The following is a 19,976-nucleotide window of genomic DNA, read 5'->3' as shown; positions in this document are numbered from 1 at the left end:
AACTCGTCTGCGTTATCGCATTACGTTGCCGCGCATTTTAAGGAAATCTCATTTTAATGCCTTTATTTAAAAATTAATTACTTCTTTTGAAGTATCTCTGCCGCGACTAAATTAAAATATTTAAACATAATTTAGTGATGATAAAACCACTTGGACATCTTAATGCTTATCTATCTATGATACACAAATTATTTTAATTGTGATAATTATTTAATGAATCAAATGTACAGCTACAAAGTACTTAATTGCACCGACTTAACTGTAGTATTATTTATATTAGGGTAGAACAACTTTGTGAATTTACTTTTAAAACTGAATTTGGTATTGGTTTGAATTGTGGAGTAGAAAAACCTAAAGCAATTGTATCACGCTGCGGCTAGTATTTTTTTATGATTTACCAGTTCTATTTTAAAAAGGTATCTAACCTAACCTAACCTAACCTAACAGATTCTATTAAAATTTACTAACACGACATGTCAATATAATCACCTATTTTAGGAAACCACAGACCGAACTTAAATAATGGAACGCGTTATTGTTACGCGACCTGATAACTTGAATAAAAAAATACAGCTACAGTATCGAAACAAACTACTAAAATATTATGGCAGTAGAAGTTAACAAAATCAGCAAAAAAAAATCTTTATTTTGGATAAATCTCAAATCCGATTAAAAATACTCAGTTTTTCTTTTTAATTAAGCGTTTATTCCTCTGTTATGTTTATTAACGTAGATCTAGCTATGAAGTAACTATAGTATAGCTACATATCAGAAATGGTTAAGCAAAACATTATTATGATCAATAGATCTCTGGCCTTTTGTAAAACAAGTGCTTCGATTTTAAATTCTATTACTTTTAAAAAATTAGACATAGAAAGTAATTGATGATACAAGAAAAATATAAACAGTTTTTATACAAATTTTTAGGCTTTTTTCTAATTCTTTGGCTTGGTTCACAGAAACTGCTTGTTTCAAGATTCGATTCCGAAGATGAGATATGTTTTTATATGCTGTAGGATACTTATCGTGTTCGGAGCGTTTGTGATTATGCTGTGTGTGTTCCTGAACCCCCAACACTTATATTTAGTACAGACTACACGGTGAGCCGACGGTCAAGACTGGATAACAAGTCCAGACTATTTTCTAAATTAGAAAAAGCACTTGAAAATTCAGTAGTGCGAACTTAATATTGTGTATCTGGGGCCATATCTATTCAGCTCAGTAAGCTACCCGGATATATAGGTACTAATACATTTCTCCGTCGCTAGTCAGTACCTTTTGCTAAAAATGCATCTGATGAGCGCTAGTTTTAGTAGATATATATTATTCATAAGATTCACGTTTGGAAGATACTCTAAATAACGTTTCCATCACGTGGGTAGAGATTTATTAGGGCTAACCACAATCCATCTCTAAATCTGTCGCTGAACTTATTTATTTGAGACATCCGAAACGCATGCCGACACGACGCGATGTCGCCTTTAAGACCAATCTCGACCACTATTTCGCGCTTACAATTCCAAAATTATAACAAGTCAATTTTACAACTTGAAGCTGAGATTTTACGGTCTAATTTCCAATGAAAGATTCTGTTTTAAATCTTGATGCGTACATACGGTCAACCTTATTGACAAGATAGTCGGACATGACACTCCTCAGGATCGATGAAGCGTGCCGCTATTCTCCCGATTTTTGATACTAACACTGTACGTTATAAGATGAAAACGATATCCTCTGAATAATATCTGTTGCGTATGTAGGTCATGTAAAAATGGTATGACATTTTGGCCCTAAAAACAAAATATCAAAATTAATTCCATCAATATCCTGAAATGGCAACTGTTTAAACTATTAACTTTATGCAAAAATTTGTAATTAGACACTTTTCTAAAACATAAAATATTTATCAGAAACCCGTTATAGCAAAAATACTAATCACTGGTGCAATTAGTACATTATGTATAAATTAATTAATGTTGTGTGACATTTATTTACACATTAATTTTGTAATATTATGTCTATAAGAGCAATAAATATTTACGAAAAAAACGATTGTGCTTTAAACCACACGACTGAAGTAAAACTTACGAAACGTAACTCTCTCTCTTTCTATCTTCACTAACTTATATTTCCCTTTCAACTTCCGTTTGGATCGCCCGATCACACTTTTCGTAACGCTCTCGACATGCATTCACCAGCTTACTCCCAAAGTCAAGCGTGCGTACAGAAGTTTTACTTTAAAAATAATTATCGTTATCGCTTCTGATTAAATTCCAGTAATTATTTGAAGTACCTACGTAGGTATTTTATTTACTTAGAAGCGTGGTTAAAAACAAGTCGGCTTTTTTATTATAGCTTTTAAACAATTGTTGTCCACTAGAAAAAAACTAAAGTCTATATAAACCAAAGGTCAATTTATATGTAGGTGTAAACATCAATCTGTGCCAAGAATAGCAAACATAATACTATCTACAAACTCAAATGGGATTTAAGCCGTAGATTCGATTTATTTTTGTCGTGAGCGCGTCAATCGAAAAGACTTGGGAAAAGTCTATTTCAATTCCATATCAATTTTCCATTATCTTTTATATGCTAAAAACATAAAAATAATTTAGTGACCGGTGATAACAACACATGTAAGATAAAAAACAATGCCAATGTAGATTAGAAAGATATCGGACGTAGACGTACTTCTAGTGTTATCCCTGCGTCATGTTTGTGTGTTTTTACTGAAAAAATGTTTGTGTTAATATTTACTATTGCCGGATTTTTTTCACTTGGTAAGCTTTCATTTTGTCTTACGATTATTTGAATTTAATTTATAATATTCGGCAGAAACTTGTAACAATAGAATTATTGTCGTGTTCTAACAAAATGGTTTCATCACATCCTTTTCTTTCGGTCCGCCGGTTCGAATTAACGAGGTCTGATCGCCCGCGCCTCTTAAGTCACTTACAATGGATTCGACACATCTCGATTCGCAACTACCACTTAATAAATATTTATTCTATTCACTGTTGACAAACATATTTACATTGTCACAATACCAGACGTGTCTTTCGCAGCCGAAATGCGTGGGTCGAAGTTTTTACGATGAGCATCAGTTGCTTCATATTTAGGTTAGTATTCCGCGCGATAAGATACTTATCTTGATAAATCAAAGAGCAACAAAAATAATACGCCTTATGATCATGCTTACGTATAATAAAAAATACAAATTCATTAGTAAAAAAATCTCATTTTACACTTTATTCCAATAATTCTAAATTTTACATCAATTGTATCTGTCATGAATAGCAAATTGTGTATAATGTTACAAATTACAATAGAGACCGAGTGGGTACATGCGGTAAGTCATGCACAATTATGTCGGACGCCCATCATCTACTTTCTCGGACTACCAACGGAAGAACTCTTCACGCATCACCGACTGATAGACCACCTTTACCGTTTTATATTTCGCTGGATTCATACAAAACTTTCGGATTCAACTTTCCAATATGCATACATAGGTACAATTTTTCTTCTAAGAACCATGGCCCTCGTTACACGTGTTTTTCTAGAAAATCTCTGGTTTGTCGTATGCTTATCTATACTTATTAATTTTATCCTACGAAACTATTTGATATTATATAGAAACAACAACTTAACATGTAAATTTAGAACACTAGCGAATTAATTTTTTTTGAATAAATTTAAGTGATTTCTTTAAATAACGTCGTTAAATCTATACATATAATAAAATGGTAGGAAAGTAAAAACTGTACATTGAATATTTTTTTTAAAGAATACTTGGGGTGTGATCTACAATCGATACCGAAACCAAAAATATGGTTTTTAGAATTTTTGTCTGTTTGTTTGTATGTATGTCCGGGATAAGCTCAAAAAGTACTGCATGGATGTACTTCAAATTTGGCACGAATATTATTAAGAAGTCGGGTCAACATATAGGCTACATATTATCACGCTATCACCTACGGGGAACGAGCAGTGAACCTTTATTTCTTCAACGCATTCTGTAACAATGCGTAATCTAACGACGCATATTTGAATGTTGTTGTTATTATGCTAGCTAGCTTCACACTATAAAAATCACGCAATATAAGTAAGTAAGCCGATAAACATAATTAAATGAATATAAGTAGACAAGACAATTTTAAAGTAGCGCCATCTATGAGGTTTTTCTGTAGATATGAAATGTAAAGAAGAAACGGGTAAATGAATGTTATTTTAAAAGGCGTTCACGCAGACGACGTCGCGGGCAGCAGCTAGTATAACCATATATAGTAAACCAACACAAAAATAGCCAACTTTATCTGACAACAAAGTCGAAGTTTTTTTTTTAAATTTAATTAATAAATTAATATTTGAAAAAAAAATATATTAACATCAAGTGTTACCACAAGTTTAAATCATCTCATCTCAGATCTCGTTCAAATTTAAATGGGACCACACAAAAAGGAAAACTTTCGAATAAAACAACAATCATCATCTGCGTAGTAAAATCGGTACACAGAGTAAAAAAAACAATCAGCAAAATTAATACATCCAATAAAAAGCTATGAGGCACATTTTAAAAAATGCAATCGTATTGAGAACCTTTTTTTGAGATCAGTCAAAAATATATTTGTCAAGTAATGCAACGAAAAAATAGTCAAGTAAATATGCGTTATCAAAGATTACTCAAAAAAGAGTCATCAAATCTCAATCAAATTTATATGGAGGTACTTAACAAGCATCAGCTTCTGAATAAAAAAAGAATCATCAAAATGTGTATACTCAGTGAAAAGTTATGCGGTAAAATACAACGTAGGTCGAGGAAAAAATAGTCAAGTACATACGCATTGTTAGTAGGTAACTCAAAATGTACTTATTGGGTCTCAATTATATTGACATGGGACCACATGACACGCACCACCTTTCGATTAATAAAAATATTAAAATGGGTCCACCCACTCTGAGGTAACATACATAAAAAAATACAGTCGTATTGAGAACCTCTTCCTTTTTGGAAGTCGGTTAATAAAGGTTGTAAATTGAATATAGGGAGAGTGTGAACTAATAGTCAAATTGAAACAAATATTTATATACAAAAACTTGAAAGAATAGCGGCTGCAAAACTATCAAATCAATATGTAATTATTCGTCATAAGCAGATTCTTTCGATTTCAATAATTACTTACGGTATGCGCGGATCAGATCGAAACGCTTGCTGATGGCCGGTAAAATGGCGCGAAATGGGAGAAAATGACGTATGATTGCGGCCTTTAAAACAAACGTAAACTGCGCTGTGGAACAATCATATCACGGCGTATGCAGGCGTACTAGTACGGCGATCAGTTACGGACCGGCAGAGACTGGTGCAGAACCCAACTCGACACACTACAAAAATGTCATAAGTCAAGTGTAGCAAAGTAACATGACAGGCGAATCTGTCGGGCTTTCTTTTATGTAAGGGTGTTTTAAATTACGGTAAGCATTCGTGTACGACAGCGAACCAAATTGATTTGTCATGTTGACCCGAATATTTAAAATTATAATTTTGTTTAAACAATTTCACACATAAAAATCAAAAGATATTTATGTAGAGTGATTGTTGAAAAATGAGAAACCAAGGAATACGTATATTAAATTTTGTAAATTAACGTACTTACGTTGTAGTATATAATTGTGTTTGCTGGCAAACGAAAAAAAACGACTTCAATTACATCGACGAGTAATAAATACAACGTAGGTAGACGAAAAAATAGTCAAGTAAATACGCATTATCAAAGATTACTCCAAAAGTTGTAATCAGATCTCGATGAAATTTAAATGTGACCACATGATAAACATCGGCTTTCGATTAAATTAAAAATCGTCAAAATCGGTACACCCAATAAAAAGTTGTACGGATTTTCAAGGGTTTCCCCTCGATTTCTCTGACCCCATCATCAGATTCTGTTTTCCTTATCATGGTACCACACCGGGGATATCTACTTTCTAACAAAAAATAATTATCAAAATCGGTTCATAAACGACGAAGTTATCCCCGGACATACATAAAAAATAAAAATATATATACGGTCGAATTGAGTAGCCTCCTCCTTTTTTGAAGTCGGCTAAAAATTACTTTAAAATAATAATTTGTTACAGTTTCTCCTGAGAGTTGCTTCTTTCAAAGATGTTTAGGATGTCACCCACAGGAAACAGTGTGGCCAGGAAATTCAGTAGACTGCCGACCCTCAAATTGGGTCTCAGCACAATGGGTACACAACCTGGGACATCCTCCTCCCTCAACGGATTCTAGAATACCCATAGAAATGCGATGTCTAAAAATGGTGGCAACACCAGATGACAAATCTTGTTAGTATAATTTTAAATGATTGTACCTTAACTAGTAATCTATAACTTTTCATGTATTTACTTACCCCAATTTTTTTTTTAGTAATAACTATTTTTTAGAAGAATTGTTTTGATCTTTTTTACACACTCACGCTTCACCCTATCGCAGTCTACTGCTGGACATAGGCCTCCTCAAGTTCGCGCCAAAAATGGCGTGAACTCGTGTGTGTTGCCCAAAGTCACCACGCTGGGCAGGCGGGTTGGTGACCGCAGAGCTGGCTTTGTCGCAACGAAGACGCTGCTGCTCGTCTTCGGCCAGTGTATTTCAAAGCCAGCAGTTGATGGTCATTCCACCATCGTTCGACTTTTTAAGTTCTAAGGTGATAGTGGAACTGTGGTATCCCTTAGTCCGCTCTTACGGCACCCACGGGAAGAGAGGGGGTGGCTATATTCTGTACTGTCGTAACCACACAGACAGCAGATTTTTTTACGTAATAAATATTAATTATAAATTGTTTATTTTAGTTGGCAACACAGTAGACACAATAAGAGGTTGCGTACCCAGAGCTCAAGTAGATTCAGTGTGCCTTGGTCTTGTAGCTGTAGAAAGAGCCAGAGGACACAGTGACGCGAGGTGTTTTACATGCTACGGTGACAATTGCAACTCTGCTTTTAAACACGTGTTTAAATTACACGTAATAGTACTGTCATTACTACTTTACTATATATTAAGATGAAACAATAAAAAAGTTACTTATAGGCTTAAAAGTCAAGTTAATTATTGATTCATAATAATTATTAAGATTTCTATATTTTCATTTATATCCGTAACAAATTGATATATACCTAGTTGTACATTTAAAAAAAAAACAATATTATGCAAAAAATTTGTATTATGTTTAATATACGAATTACAAAAGTGCAATTTGTTTCATTAACATAACCATCTTGGACCAAAAAAATTTTAATCCCTGTGATAGTTTTACACAACCTCTAATGTATATAAACATGAAAGTCTTTAGTATTATAGTTTAGTACTAGAATACGAATAAAATGCAATTAAATTCTAAAGCCAAGCATTTTAACTTTACTTGCCTTAAGTTTAAAACAAAGGGCTCTATGTAATCCTATAACCTTGTTAGTAGACTTGTTGTTAAACATATTCAAATAAATATGTATATAATATAACAATACGAGTCAAATAATTTTATTACATTGAACGCCATTTACTGTTACTTATGCCATATTTTATATACCGAGAACGTACACAAACCACATATACTTCATATAATTTCTTAGTTGTGAAACTATTTTGTCACTTAGCTACCTTTATCGAAAGCTTAGAAATAGTATGTAGTATATGTGGATTAATGCCTCGCGTCTGTATCCACACTCTATGTTACATATCGACACCAACAATTTACTACTACGCCAACTCGAATTTTTGATAAGTTTGTTTTTTTAATGCAAACTTGATAAAATGTGTTTTTATATGTAACAAAAAAATTGTGAAATTGCAATGAACAAATAACTATTAAAGATACCAAATTTGAAATAAGTTTCTTAATTAATATAAAAGGTATCACGTTTTTCCCTTTTATAAGCCTCTATTGTAAAGTTCACTTTTATGAGTTAGCTTAGTATAAATTGCTGGTGTCGATATAAGACAGTAAAATAATGAATACCTACTTAACTGCTAGACAAACTTCAGAGTCGCTTTGTTAAAATGTTTTTATAAGTTAATCCAATTATAATAAATAATAATAATAATAATAATAATAATTTTAATAATAAAAGCCGTGTGGTTCCCGGCAGAGTAGAATAGGACCACCCCTTCCTACGCCTAGGGTGTCGTAAAAGGCGACTAAGGGCAACAAAAGCTGCATAACACCCGCGCAGCCTCCTTGGAGAGCGTGAGTGCCTCTCCAAGTGAGTATATTAGCACTCAAAAAAATACTATGATGGAGGATGATTTACAAAGGCGCATAGGGCCGCTGCCTGGGGGACGCCAGGGCGCGTCTGGAGCTGGCGCTGGACGTGGCAGCATGCGGGCCGCCAGCCAACCCCGCCGACCGGCACCACTACCTGACCGGTCGGGTTATCCACCATCCCCGCCAGTTGGCTTGGCGACGACAGAGTCCCAAGGGACTCAGCATTCGTTGCCCGCCGCTGGTGGAGTACGTCGCATGAGATGGACGCCGAAAATGAACGAGAGTGTCATGCGTGCGTACTATAGGGCTGTAGGACGTGAAACCGGGCGGACTGGCTACCGGGCAGTAATGCACCGCGAGTTCCTACTGCTTGAGCCTACGCTAACTGTTACGGAACAGAACCTGGCAGATCGAGCTCGGTACATCCAACGAAAGGGCATATTTGACGCCGCCGAGCTCGAACGATTTCGACGTGAGGCTGCTCCTGAAGTCGAACCCGTGTCCACGGTGCGCAACGAAGTGTCAACGCAACAAGAAGGCGTTCGTAGCGAAGCGCTTGTGGAGGTGATCACTGAGGGAGCAGTCGCCCAAAAAGTAGAACAGATGAGAGGGATCTTGCTAGAGGCGATTTCCGAGACTCGAGGCGCTCCTCTGGAAATGAGACCGCGACTCTCTCGCCTCCCCCTCAATGCCGCGACGCGGAATGCCATTGAGGCAGCCAACAGACTGTTGCCGCCCTATTTGGAAGGCAGCCTCAGCTTGGAGGATACGGGTTCTATTCTCTTCGGCGCCGCTCTAGCGGTGCACCGCCTTGTCGGAGTCAAGACCCAGGAGTCTGGACGCGCTACTCATAAGAATAGCGACGTACCAGCCTGGAAGAGGAGAATAGAACGCCGTATCAACCTGGCCAGGGCCCTCATTGGTAGGCTGCTAGCTTTCAGGTCGGGCAACACAAGGCCAAGGATTGTGCGCTCTGTTAGAATGGCCTTCAACGGGCTAGGCATCAGCCTCGATCAGCCTGACATAGCCGATAAACTAACGGAGCGCATCGACGGCCTGAAGCAGAGAATCGCGGCATGGGGAAAGCGCATTCGCAGGTACTCTGAGAGAGTTGAGCGCTTTCGACAAAATCGCCTCTTCGTGAGTGATCAGAAAAGGTTCTATAGAAAGCTGGAGAACCCGATATCGAGCTCTGCTTCCCTAAAACCGAGTACGGTTGACCTCGTCGCCTTCTGGCGCAACATATGGTCAGGGGAGGTGGAGCACGAGGAGGGCCCTTGGATTGCGGCGGTTCAGGACGCATGTGCTAAAATCGAACCGATGAACCCAATCGCCATCTCTACGGAGGACGTCAGTGGTGCGGTCCGGCGGGCTCCGAACTGGAAAAGTCCGGGGGCCGACGGTCTGCATCACTACTGGCTGAAAGGGCTCTCGGTCTGCCATGCGACCTTGGCTCGACAATACCAAGAGGCAATAGATCGGAAGACACTCCCGAACCTTTTCACTACCGGGATCTCTCACTTAGCTCCTAAGTCCACCAACACCGCAGATCCCACCAACTACCGCCCCATAACGTGTCTGACCTCCATCTACAAGACACTGACGTCCGTTCTGAGCTGTAAGATCTCACGACATATTGGTGAGTTTAATATCTTGTCTGCAGCTCAGAACGGATGTCGTGGAGGCGGTCGCGGTACAAAGGAGCTCCTTCTCATCGACTCTGTGGCGGGCCAGCTTGTCAGACGCAACCGTCGGAACTTTTCGGCCGCCTGGATCGACTACAAAAAGGCTTTCGACTCGGTACCTCATTCATGGCTCCTGAGGGTCCTCGAGCTGTACAAGGTTGACCAGGCAGTTCGAGACTTCCTCGGAGTATGTATGGGGCAATGGAGCACGATCCTATGTCTCCAGGGCGAGCGACTGACGGGGGCGGATGACCCAATCAGGATACGGAGGGGTATTTTCCAGGGTGATTGCCTGAGTCCACTATGGTTCTGCTTGTCCTTGAACCCTCTAAGCACCCTGCTGGAGCGTTCGGGGACAGGCTTTCAGTTTCGGAGAGGAGGTACTAAAGTCTCCCACCTTCTCTACATGGACGACCTCAAATTGCTGGCACCTAACGCTGCACGCCTGCAGGAACTGCTGAAAATCACTACGGAGTTCAGCAGTTCCATCAGGATGCAGCTTGGAGTAGATAAGTGTGCGGTCGTGCATGTGGACAGGGGTCAGGTGACTCAATCGTCGCAGCTTAGTCTCGAATTAACATCATTCAAGACCCTTTCCGAAGCTGAATCTTACCGGTATCTGGGTATGTCACAATGCATAGGGGTGAAGGAAGTGGACATGAAACAGGCAGTTTGTGAAATCTTTTTTGGACGGCTGACAAAAGTTCTTCGGAGCTACTTGTCTGGAGCCAACAAGGTCCGAGCCTATAACGCTTGGGTCATGCCCACTCTCTTGTACACCTTTGGCATACTCAGATGGACTCAGACCGAACTTGACGCCCTGGATAGAAGAGTCCGCACAACTATGACGCACCATCGCATGCACCACCCTAAGTCGTCGGTCATGAGACTGTACATCCCGCGGAAGTGTGGTGGTCGAGGCATGTTAAGCGCTAAGACTATGCATAACCGCGAGGTGTGCAGCCTCAGGGCCTACTTTGAAACGAGACGGGACAGCGCTTTGCATGGTGACGTTTCAATGTGTGACAAAGGACTAACCCCCCTAGCCTTGGCCAAAGAGAACTGGCAGAAACCGGTCGTACTGAGCACCTCTGACCGGGAGACCGTATGGATGGAGAAGGAACTGCATGGACGGTTCTACAAGGCGCTTCACGCACCACACGTGGACAGTAAGGCCTCCGTGCAGTGGCTGCGATTCGGCGACCTCTTTGGGGAAACCGAAGGTTTTGTCTGTGCAATACAAGATCAGGTGGTCAAGACGAACAACTACCGAAAGCACGTCCTGAAGGATGGCACTCCCGACTTCTGTCGAGCCTGTCGTCATCCCGGTGAGTCACTCAGGCATGTGCTTTCGGGTTGTTCCGTGCTTGCTAATACTGAGTACTTGCACAGACACAACCAAGTGGCCAAGATTCTCCACCAAGAGCTTGCTCTTATGTACGGTCTCCTGGAACAGAGGATGCCGTATTACCAATACTCACCGGTGCCAGTACTCGAACGCGACGGAGTCCGGCTCTACTGGGACCTGCCTATCGCCACAGACAGGACGATACTGGCGAACAAGCCTGATATCGTGGTGATGGACAGGGCACGGTCGAGGGTATTTTTAGTGGACATCACCGTCCCGCATGACGAGAATCTCGTGAAAGCCGAGACTGAGAAAAAACGTAAATATCTGGATCTGGCGCACGAGATTGTCGACATGTGGGGTGTGGGGTCTGCTGAAATAATCCCTATCGTAATATCTGCCAACGGTTTGATCCCGGTTAGCCTCGCTCACCATCTGAGGCAACTGGGGATCCGGGACGGTTCGCTCGCAGCCAGGATGCAGAAGGCGGTGTTACTTGACTCGGCTAGGATTGTCCGCCGGTTTCTCAGCCTACAGCCCTAACCCCCGGCCGTTTGATCTCCCTGCCGGGGCGTATTCCTCCACCCGCTTATATTTATATATGTAAGTATAAGTAAATTTACTATATTATTTATATAAGTAGTTATTATAATATATGTATCTATTATGTATTGGGCGGGCGGAGTGACATTCAGTACAATAATAATAATATTCTTTATTGCACACCATTAAAAGATACAAACAAAAGTAGTATAATTAGAGGAAGATGTACAAAGGCGGTCTTATCGCTAAAAGAGCGATTTCTTCCAGACAACCTTTGGGTATAGGACAGCGCATAGAAAAGCGGATTGTATTTCTTAAAGAGATACAATCCAATGATCAAAATTTGATACAGGTATTCATGTGACAGAAAAAAGTTAAAATTTTGTTGACCAGTGTAATTAATCCATGTTTTTATTATTCGTTTATGGTACCCGCTTACATACCGAGCCCGAAAAGTAAGTAACAATTTAACATTTACTTTACGCTTAAGCACTTATCATAGAAACTGTTTTTTCATGTGTTTATGTCTTTACACTTTAAATCTACAGATATTATTGCATAAACTAACACCGAAGACCTAAATCGTGTAAACACATTAATATTATCACAGTCTCTTATAAAAATTATGTGCATTTATAAAAAAATCTTTAAAAAAACTTTTAAATGGATTAAGCACGACAAATTTTTTAAAAAGATATCCTTAGACTAGATGTGACAGAGTAATATCAATATATCTATTTTAGTTCGTCAAATTGCTGAGTATTAAAAATTTTAGTAATCATATATCAATAAAACATAACATTTATAATTGCAAAGTAAGCTATATACTAATAATTTGAAACATACAAATAAGTAAAAAATACAAGGGCTACAAATTAAAAAAAGCATATAAAATTAATTTTAGTTAAATATAATAAATTGATATTTATATAAAATTAGTAAAAATTCTTTTAATAAAAACTATCACAGTAAATTTCATACTCATACAATTAGTTAAGTACATAAAACACTTAGTGCTCAATTTACAAACAAAAATATTTATGACAGCTGTAAACGTAAAATAAGATTTAAAAACGATAATATAATAAACACATAGTTATTAGCCCCTTTAATAGCTATCATAGATATCTCTGTCTAAAAATCTAAGCCTATATGCATACACTATAGTTTAACACGTTATTCTAATATGCTCGTATTATTGTTAATAAAATTGCTCATGAGATTTAAATGCATTATCGAAAAAACTAGGCTTAATGTCTTTTATAGTATAAAAATTAACCTTAATATTGTTATCACGTGGCTTAAAACTGAGAAAATGTTAAAATATTATTCTCAAACAAAATCATTACTTCGACTTCAATTCGTAATAAAATGAGAATATATAATAATAAGTCATGGCCAACACACATACAAAACAGTTGAACTGAGAACCTTCTTCTTTTTTTGAAGTTGGTTTAAAAACAACATATTTTGTTTAATTTATTCTTGGTTATATTATTAATATTTTAATTGGTAAAAATATAGCGTTAAAATAAAATAAAAAATAAATTCATACTTACAATAGGTACTGCTTTTAAATTGTAATATGTGTTATAGAGATCTAATCATTTATTTACATAACTTTCAAATCGATATCAATAGTAAAAGAACAGTGAAACAGAAAATGTCGATGACGGATGAAAAATATGCAAGGAGAAAAATATATATCTGGACTTACATTACGGTACAAACCTCTAAAATAACAACACTGGAGATATGTGTTCAGTTAAACTCAATGTAAAATTAATATAAATAATATTTGTACGAGTTTTTTTACCTAAAAGTATCACATGTTTAACGCCAAGGCACTCGTTCAAAATGCCATATTTGTCTATTGTCGTTTAAACAGCGCTTAGCTGTCAAGGAATCACCAATACCTTCTTTACTATCACCGGGTAATAATGTTAGGCAGAGCCCATCAATTGTTTTTAACCTTGGACCCTTCTGTTGCCAGATCTGTTTAATATTTTCAGTACACGTTTTCCATACCGCCCGACCATTCCCTTGTTCTAAACATAACCCCTCGTCAGCCATAACTTTCCCTTCTACGGTATACACGACCAACCTATCTAAATCTAAATCACTTCCACAATTTATCGATGAAGCGGGACCACCAAGCCCTGGCGTTCCCGCAGTCACTCCAACACAACCGCCTTTTTCATTACGTATCCTACCAAACCACCTGTCATCAGTCGGAAAGAAATGTTGTGGCCAAACATTCTCCAAATACCATTTGAAATTTTTACATTTTAAATTCTTTCGGATCTCAATCCTATCAGCCACATTCTGAGTGTCACGTATTGCTGCAACTGACGGGTTAAATTTAAAAAAGAACTCGGCCCATTCGTCCATCCATACTGTGGCGGCTCGAGCAAGATTCGAATTCAAGACTTTTGCGACGCCACCGGGATATTTATATGGACTATGTCTTCTAAAAATGTGTCCAACTCGAGAACAAGGCGTTATTTCAACCCTTGCGCCGCACTGCCAAGCTCGCCAAGAAAGTTCCAAATTTTCTGCTCCCCATATGACCATACCCTCATCATATCCCCCTAAACGCCAAAATAAACTTTTCCTCACAGCAAATAGACCACCTGCCATCGCTGGGGTTGGATATGGTTTGGATGGATTTGTAGACTTACTTTTCATTACCTCACTGCTAGGCATTAGCCAACGGAAGTGAAGACGCCAACTAAATGCACCCCAGTGCGCGTCAATACTTTTCGTGTATGCTAACGTATCGTCTGAGAGAAGATCTATATGAGGGCAAATAAATACGTCATCACTTCCTGCCCTGTCCAAAAGAGGTTCGATCCAACCTTGTGTGACCTGTAAAATATAATAAGTAATGATCATAACAGGTTAGTGAAAAAGACTTTTCGTTTTTATAGCAACAAGTTGCAATAAAATATTTTTGTTGTATTGTTTGTAGCTGGTTCGTTTTGATACCATAAAAAGGTGACATTTTAAAAATGAAATTTAAAAGTAATAAACAGATTCCCGCCACTTTTCATTTGTTTATCTGTCCGCCAAATAGATAAATCTAACAAAGAAATTCGGTAATCAATCTGTAGCTTACAATCTCAACCACACTGATCATTCTCTTCGTGTCTTTTCTATCCCACGTGACACTGGCGAAACCGACAGTGCCCTCTGGCACAACTGAAAGCTATTAATCCCAAGAATAATAATAATAAAATAAGGAAATTCGGTACATTTTAAAGTCTTACTTTAAAAGAGGGAAAAATTGCAACTCAAACCGCGAAAAAAATTTGTGTTCTTTTTCTTCTTCTACTATGGCTCCATCAGCTTTTCGCCGATGATTTTGCCAATGACAAGTGCTGAAAGTGGAATAATGTCCGAAGACAGGGTCCGATTTTAACAGTTACAACAGTGGGTTAAGCCGCTTAAGCAAAAATATGTGTTGTTTATATACCTAATGCAGTGTCAGTAAAAGTAGCACAAAATTAGTTTAAGCGTTTTCAGTTAGAATTTTTTTATGTCGTGACGACATTTTTGAAAAAGTAGAGCTAGATCGACATTTGAGTGGTGGTGATATAGCTGAAGATCTGAGAATTATATGGTCGAAAATAGTTTTGAGCAATTTAAAAAGGCTGGCTATACAAAAAAAGCTCGATATATGTATGGTACCACTACCACACACACCACATGAACTCACTGAAAAAAACCTAATGGACCGTGTACTCTTTAGCAATTCTCTCTAAGACGTATTGATATCGAATATATTTTGAAGATATTGGATCAATGGTGACGAAAAGTGGATCACCAACGATAAGAATGTACGAAAGATATCGTAGTCACAGGTCGGTAAAGCTATACAGAATAACGCAAAACCCGGGTTGACACGCATCAAGTGTATGGTAGGATTGGAAGCTCATCATTAATTATGAAGTTTTACCTCCCGGCAAAACCATCAACTCGGATTTACTACAAACAGCTGACGAGACTTAAAAATAAACGACGAGAATTGATCGACGAACAGAAAAGGTGACTGTGTTCATTCATCATGACAACGCACGACCTTAAATTTCGAATTCTTAATGCATTCACCATATAGCCTCGATTTTGCACACTCTAATTTTCATCTAATTCACTTACTCACTCACTTCAGCCTATCGCAGTCCATTGCTGGACATAGGCCTCCACAAGTTTACGCCCGACATTATGGCGCCAACTCATGTGTTTTGCCCATAGTCACCACGCTGGGCAGGCGGGTTGGTGACCGAACATCTGATTTAGTCTCTTCAGAATTTTTTAGGTAGTAAAAAAGTAACATCAAAGGAGGACTGTCAAAACTATTTGTCGCGGTTTTTAATGATAAGTCCTAAAATTTCTACAGCGAAATATACGTAATCCTGTCTATGGTCTCATGTCTGTGGCGGCAAGTTATCGAACAAAATGGCAAGTTATCGAAATAAATGTAAAATCTTACCTAGAATTTCTATATAAAATACGAGGAATCTTTATCCCTCACCTAATATATCATTAAAGGTATCTTTATTGAACATAAATGTATAATGTTAATTTACTTGCCTCACAATGTGCATCCAAAAAAACTAAAACATGCCCAACAGCAACCCTGGCACCCATTAATCTTGCACCTACTAAACCAGTTCGGTTTTGACTCCTTAATATCTTTACATTGTTCAATTTAGCAACAGCATCTTCTAATTCTTTACCTAAATACTTTCGATCACTGGCATCATCTACTAAAATTATCTGAAATGAAATTTTAAAATTACATGTCGCGTCTAAATGCGGAAAATCGAGCACAATACAATACAAAATTACATGTCACATTTTATGTTTTTTGCAACTATTGAATATACTGATCGATTAGACTAAAATATTAAAGATAGTGATTGTTATTGATTGATTGATTGATTTTTCACGGGCTATTCTCCGCAACTCGACGTCTCAGTGCGCCTATTTTGCGTGGGAGTGATTGTTATACATTTATTCATAAAATTTAGAATCAATCACTAACTTTAATCTGTAAGCATTTTTTTCTGTAGTGAAGTATTTACTACCCCACTGTCAAGAAATTAATTAAACCAGCTTTTACTTGTTAATTACAGTAATTTAATGTGTAATAACAATTTATTAACAAATTTCACACAAAATAAAAAAATAATAGATACCTCTTTTAATAATACTCCAGGTGATCTTAACAGCACAGACATAACAGTTCTCATAAGAGTAGACCACGCTTCATTGTGAAAAACTATTATTACACTCCCTGTTGGAAGATTCTCTATATCATATTGAACGTCTTTACAACTGCAAACAAAATAATATATCATCACAATATATTTCGCAGTAAAAGTATTCAAGAGAATTATTTATAACCCCTGAAATTCCCTGCATACTAAATTTCATGAAAATCGTTGGAGCCGTTTCCGAGATTCAGATTATATATATGTATTCAAGAAAGTTTTTTTATGAATTTCTGTTAAATAAATTGTATTATAATGTTAATGACTACTTAAATGACCATATGTGACATGGATTTTGCTGTTTATTAATTCATTTTTTTTTTTCTTTATCTTATTGACATGGTTTGTTTTGTTTTTTGACATTTTATAAATTAAAATGAACTATTTATGTTACATTTAAAAAAAATTTTGCACCCCGAAAATCGGTAGAATATGTTGGCTATGTAATTTGATAACTTGTATACCATTATTCTTGCAAAATAAATAAATTATTATTATTATACAAGAATTACTCGTTTAATAGTATAAGATATTTTTCAAGTATCATAGGATTGTTAAAATTTAACTAATTATACATACATTAATGATAGTTGTATTCTACAACAACAAGTAGAAAAAATTCAGCCTAATAGTGCAGTGATTGAACAAAACATAAGTTTGATAATAAAAATAAAAATCTCACCTCTCACTGCGCATATCTGGAAGACTTCTATTAATAGATATTCTATCACTTACAAGAATATTATATGAATGCAAAGAGTACAGATCTCTAGCGGTTATAATTTCTCTCTGCATTAATTGAACTGGCCTCCCTCCTTCTCCTGCACCCTCAATTGGGGAATAGTGATTAGTATTGATTACCTCTGAAATTTTTTTTTGTAAAAATAAAAAAAATAACAACAGCGATTTAATAATGTAAATATTAAGTTATAGATTAAAATTTTAATGAATATAATATCCAATTAATATCTTACAATTAATAACATATAAAATATCAAAAGGCTTACTTAACAAACAATTCATTTATATGATTTTGTAAAGAATTGTTAATTATAACAGGAATAGATTAAACAATTTGTCAGGTACTTCCTACTTCTAATTACGTAGCACCTTTAAAAAAATATTAAAACTTCATTTTGTGTTTTAGTACTAAAATGTATATTCAATTATTTAATGTTACTAAATTGCATTACAATTACAAAATTAGAGATTTTTAGAGTTTTTTTAATCCTAAATAAACCTATATTTTGGATGAACCAAAAGTACCATTTGCCCTTGAATCTATAGGAGATAACATGTACACAGCCAAAATTTAAATAACAATGGAAACTAACAAAAAGCAGAATGAAACAAACAGTATGATAAGATTTTTTTTAACTCAATTGTTAAAAACAGATTATTTTATATAATTGTTACATACATTATATACATTACAAAAAAAAAATACCTTGGGATAAATTTCCTCCAGAATTTCCACCAACATAGTGGCCAACAACAATTCTCATCCCCGCTTTATCCACATTAGAGTCTTGGTCCAAATTTAAACTAAAATTAAAAAGATATTCTCATATAAATTTTATTTATGTTCATGATTTAAATTTTTTTCATTTTATTTACTTTACATACCTTCTATACCACGAATCTTTATTTCTTCTTTTAATTGTATTGTATAATTCTAAGCTTACATAAAACATTGCATTTATCAAAAATACTAAAATGATGACTAAACTAATGATTTTCTTTTTTCGACCTCTACACATAAATGATCGAATTTGCTGTAAAGAATAGAATAAAATGAATACTATTCAAAATTATTAAGAAAAAACATTTAAAATAGTAATCACTTACCTTGTTTAGTATCATTTTGTAAAATTAGGAGATAACTTATATTATTACACTATATCTAATACTATAAATTAAAATATTTGGATGTGATAGTAGGCACCATTATCTTAAGAATATAAAACCAATTCATTTTTTAATAACTACTCGTTTTTTTATAATTTTATACTGTACTTGGTACTGACTACTGAGTACCTTGTAATCCTTGTATACTCTTTTGTACTCTTTGACTGAGGATACATTAAATTTTTAATACTTTTTTTGTACACTACATTCATATTTCATAGAGTAAGAGTAGGATAAATATTAAAAGGAAACTATATACATTCATACATTGTCAAATTTAAAATGTCAAAAGCTACAAAAGGCCGTGTTGCACTAACCATCCGAAACGCATGCAACATCCATTCTATCGTTCCACCTAAAGCCCACTATTAGTTACACTATTAGTACCGCGAGCCGAGCCCTAAGCCGTACTCATTCGTGGACAAATCCGTCGTCGTCCACACACTATACAAGCGCCGAGCTGCAATCCAGTCAATTATGTAATTTGGTCAGTCTTGCACGTATCGTTGTTGGTTGCCTACCATGGCACCGAGGCCGCACAAAAGTTGCTCTTTCTGTCGCCGTGGCTGGAAGGAAGCTCTCAAAGAGCTAATCTTTTTAATTACAAGTTCTTTGTTGGCTTGTGGTAATATTTCCTTCCATTTCTGTACAAAGCAGTCGTACGCTGCTTGCTTAAGTTGCTTATTGTGGTACCCTTTACTTGTTACTTCCCACAAGCAAGTTTTCTCTTTAAATAGCAGAATAAATTCTTGCCATAGCTTTGTGATCGTCGAACGACATGATACTAGAGTTGAACAAATAACACAAAACTGCATGCACGCGCTTAGCACGTGATGGCGAATAACTGACAATTTCACCGATAAATCTGTGCAAGCACACAAATGTACGGAGTTGTCCAGCGTGGCTGGAGTCCAGCTCGGCGCTCGCGTCTCTAGACCATACAAACTAGAGAAAAATAACG

The 19,976-nt window shown here is 36.6% G+C and overlaps 2 protein-coding genes across 2 annotated transcripts; one reads left to right on the top strand and one right to left on the bottom strand.

The window, feature by feature from the left end:
* Window positions 1-2,476: 2,476 nt before the first annotated feature.
* Window positions 2,477-7,246, top strand: LOC123660715. The gene is made up of 3 exons (XM_045595762.1): window positions 2,477-2,780; window positions 6,136-6,345; window positions 6,850-7,246. The coding sequence occupies exons 1-3, from the start codon at window positions 2,738-2,740 to the stop codon at window positions 7,059-7,061; spliced, it is 465 nt and encodes a 154-aa protein (XP_045451718.1). The 5' UTR covers window positions 2,477-2,737; the 3' UTR covers window positions 7,062-7,246.
* Window positions 7,247-13,382: 6,136 nt separating this feature from the next.
* On the bottom strand, window positions 13,383-19,300 carry LOC123660486 (polypeptide N-acetylgalactosaminyltransferase 3-like). Its single transcript, XM_045595552.1, has 7 exons — window positions 18,956-19,300; window positions 18,734-18,882; window positions 18,555-18,652; window positions 17,790-17,970; window positions 17,033-17,171; window positions 16,425-16,610; window positions 13,383-14,699 (listed from the first exon to the last, which is right to left on the bottom strand). Exons 1-7 carry the CDS (start codon window positions 18,968-18,970, stop codon window positions 13,665-13,667), a joined length of 1,803 nt encoding a protein of 600 aa, XP_045451508.1. The 5' UTR covers window positions 18,971-19,300; the 3' UTR covers window positions 13,383-13,664.
* Window positions 19,301-19,976: the final 676 nt, after the last annotated feature.

Source organism: Melitaea cinxia, chromosome 15 (assembly GCF_905220565.1).
Source record: "Melitaea cinxia chromosome 15, ilMelCinx1.1, whole genome shotgun sequence".
NCBI classification, from domain to species: domain Eukaryota; kingdom Metazoa; phylum Arthropoda; class Insecta; order Lepidoptera; family Nymphalidae; genus Melitaea; species Melitaea cinxia.
Note: the sequence above shows the minus strand (reverse complement) of the source record. Positions and strands in the feature narration are given on the sequence as shown.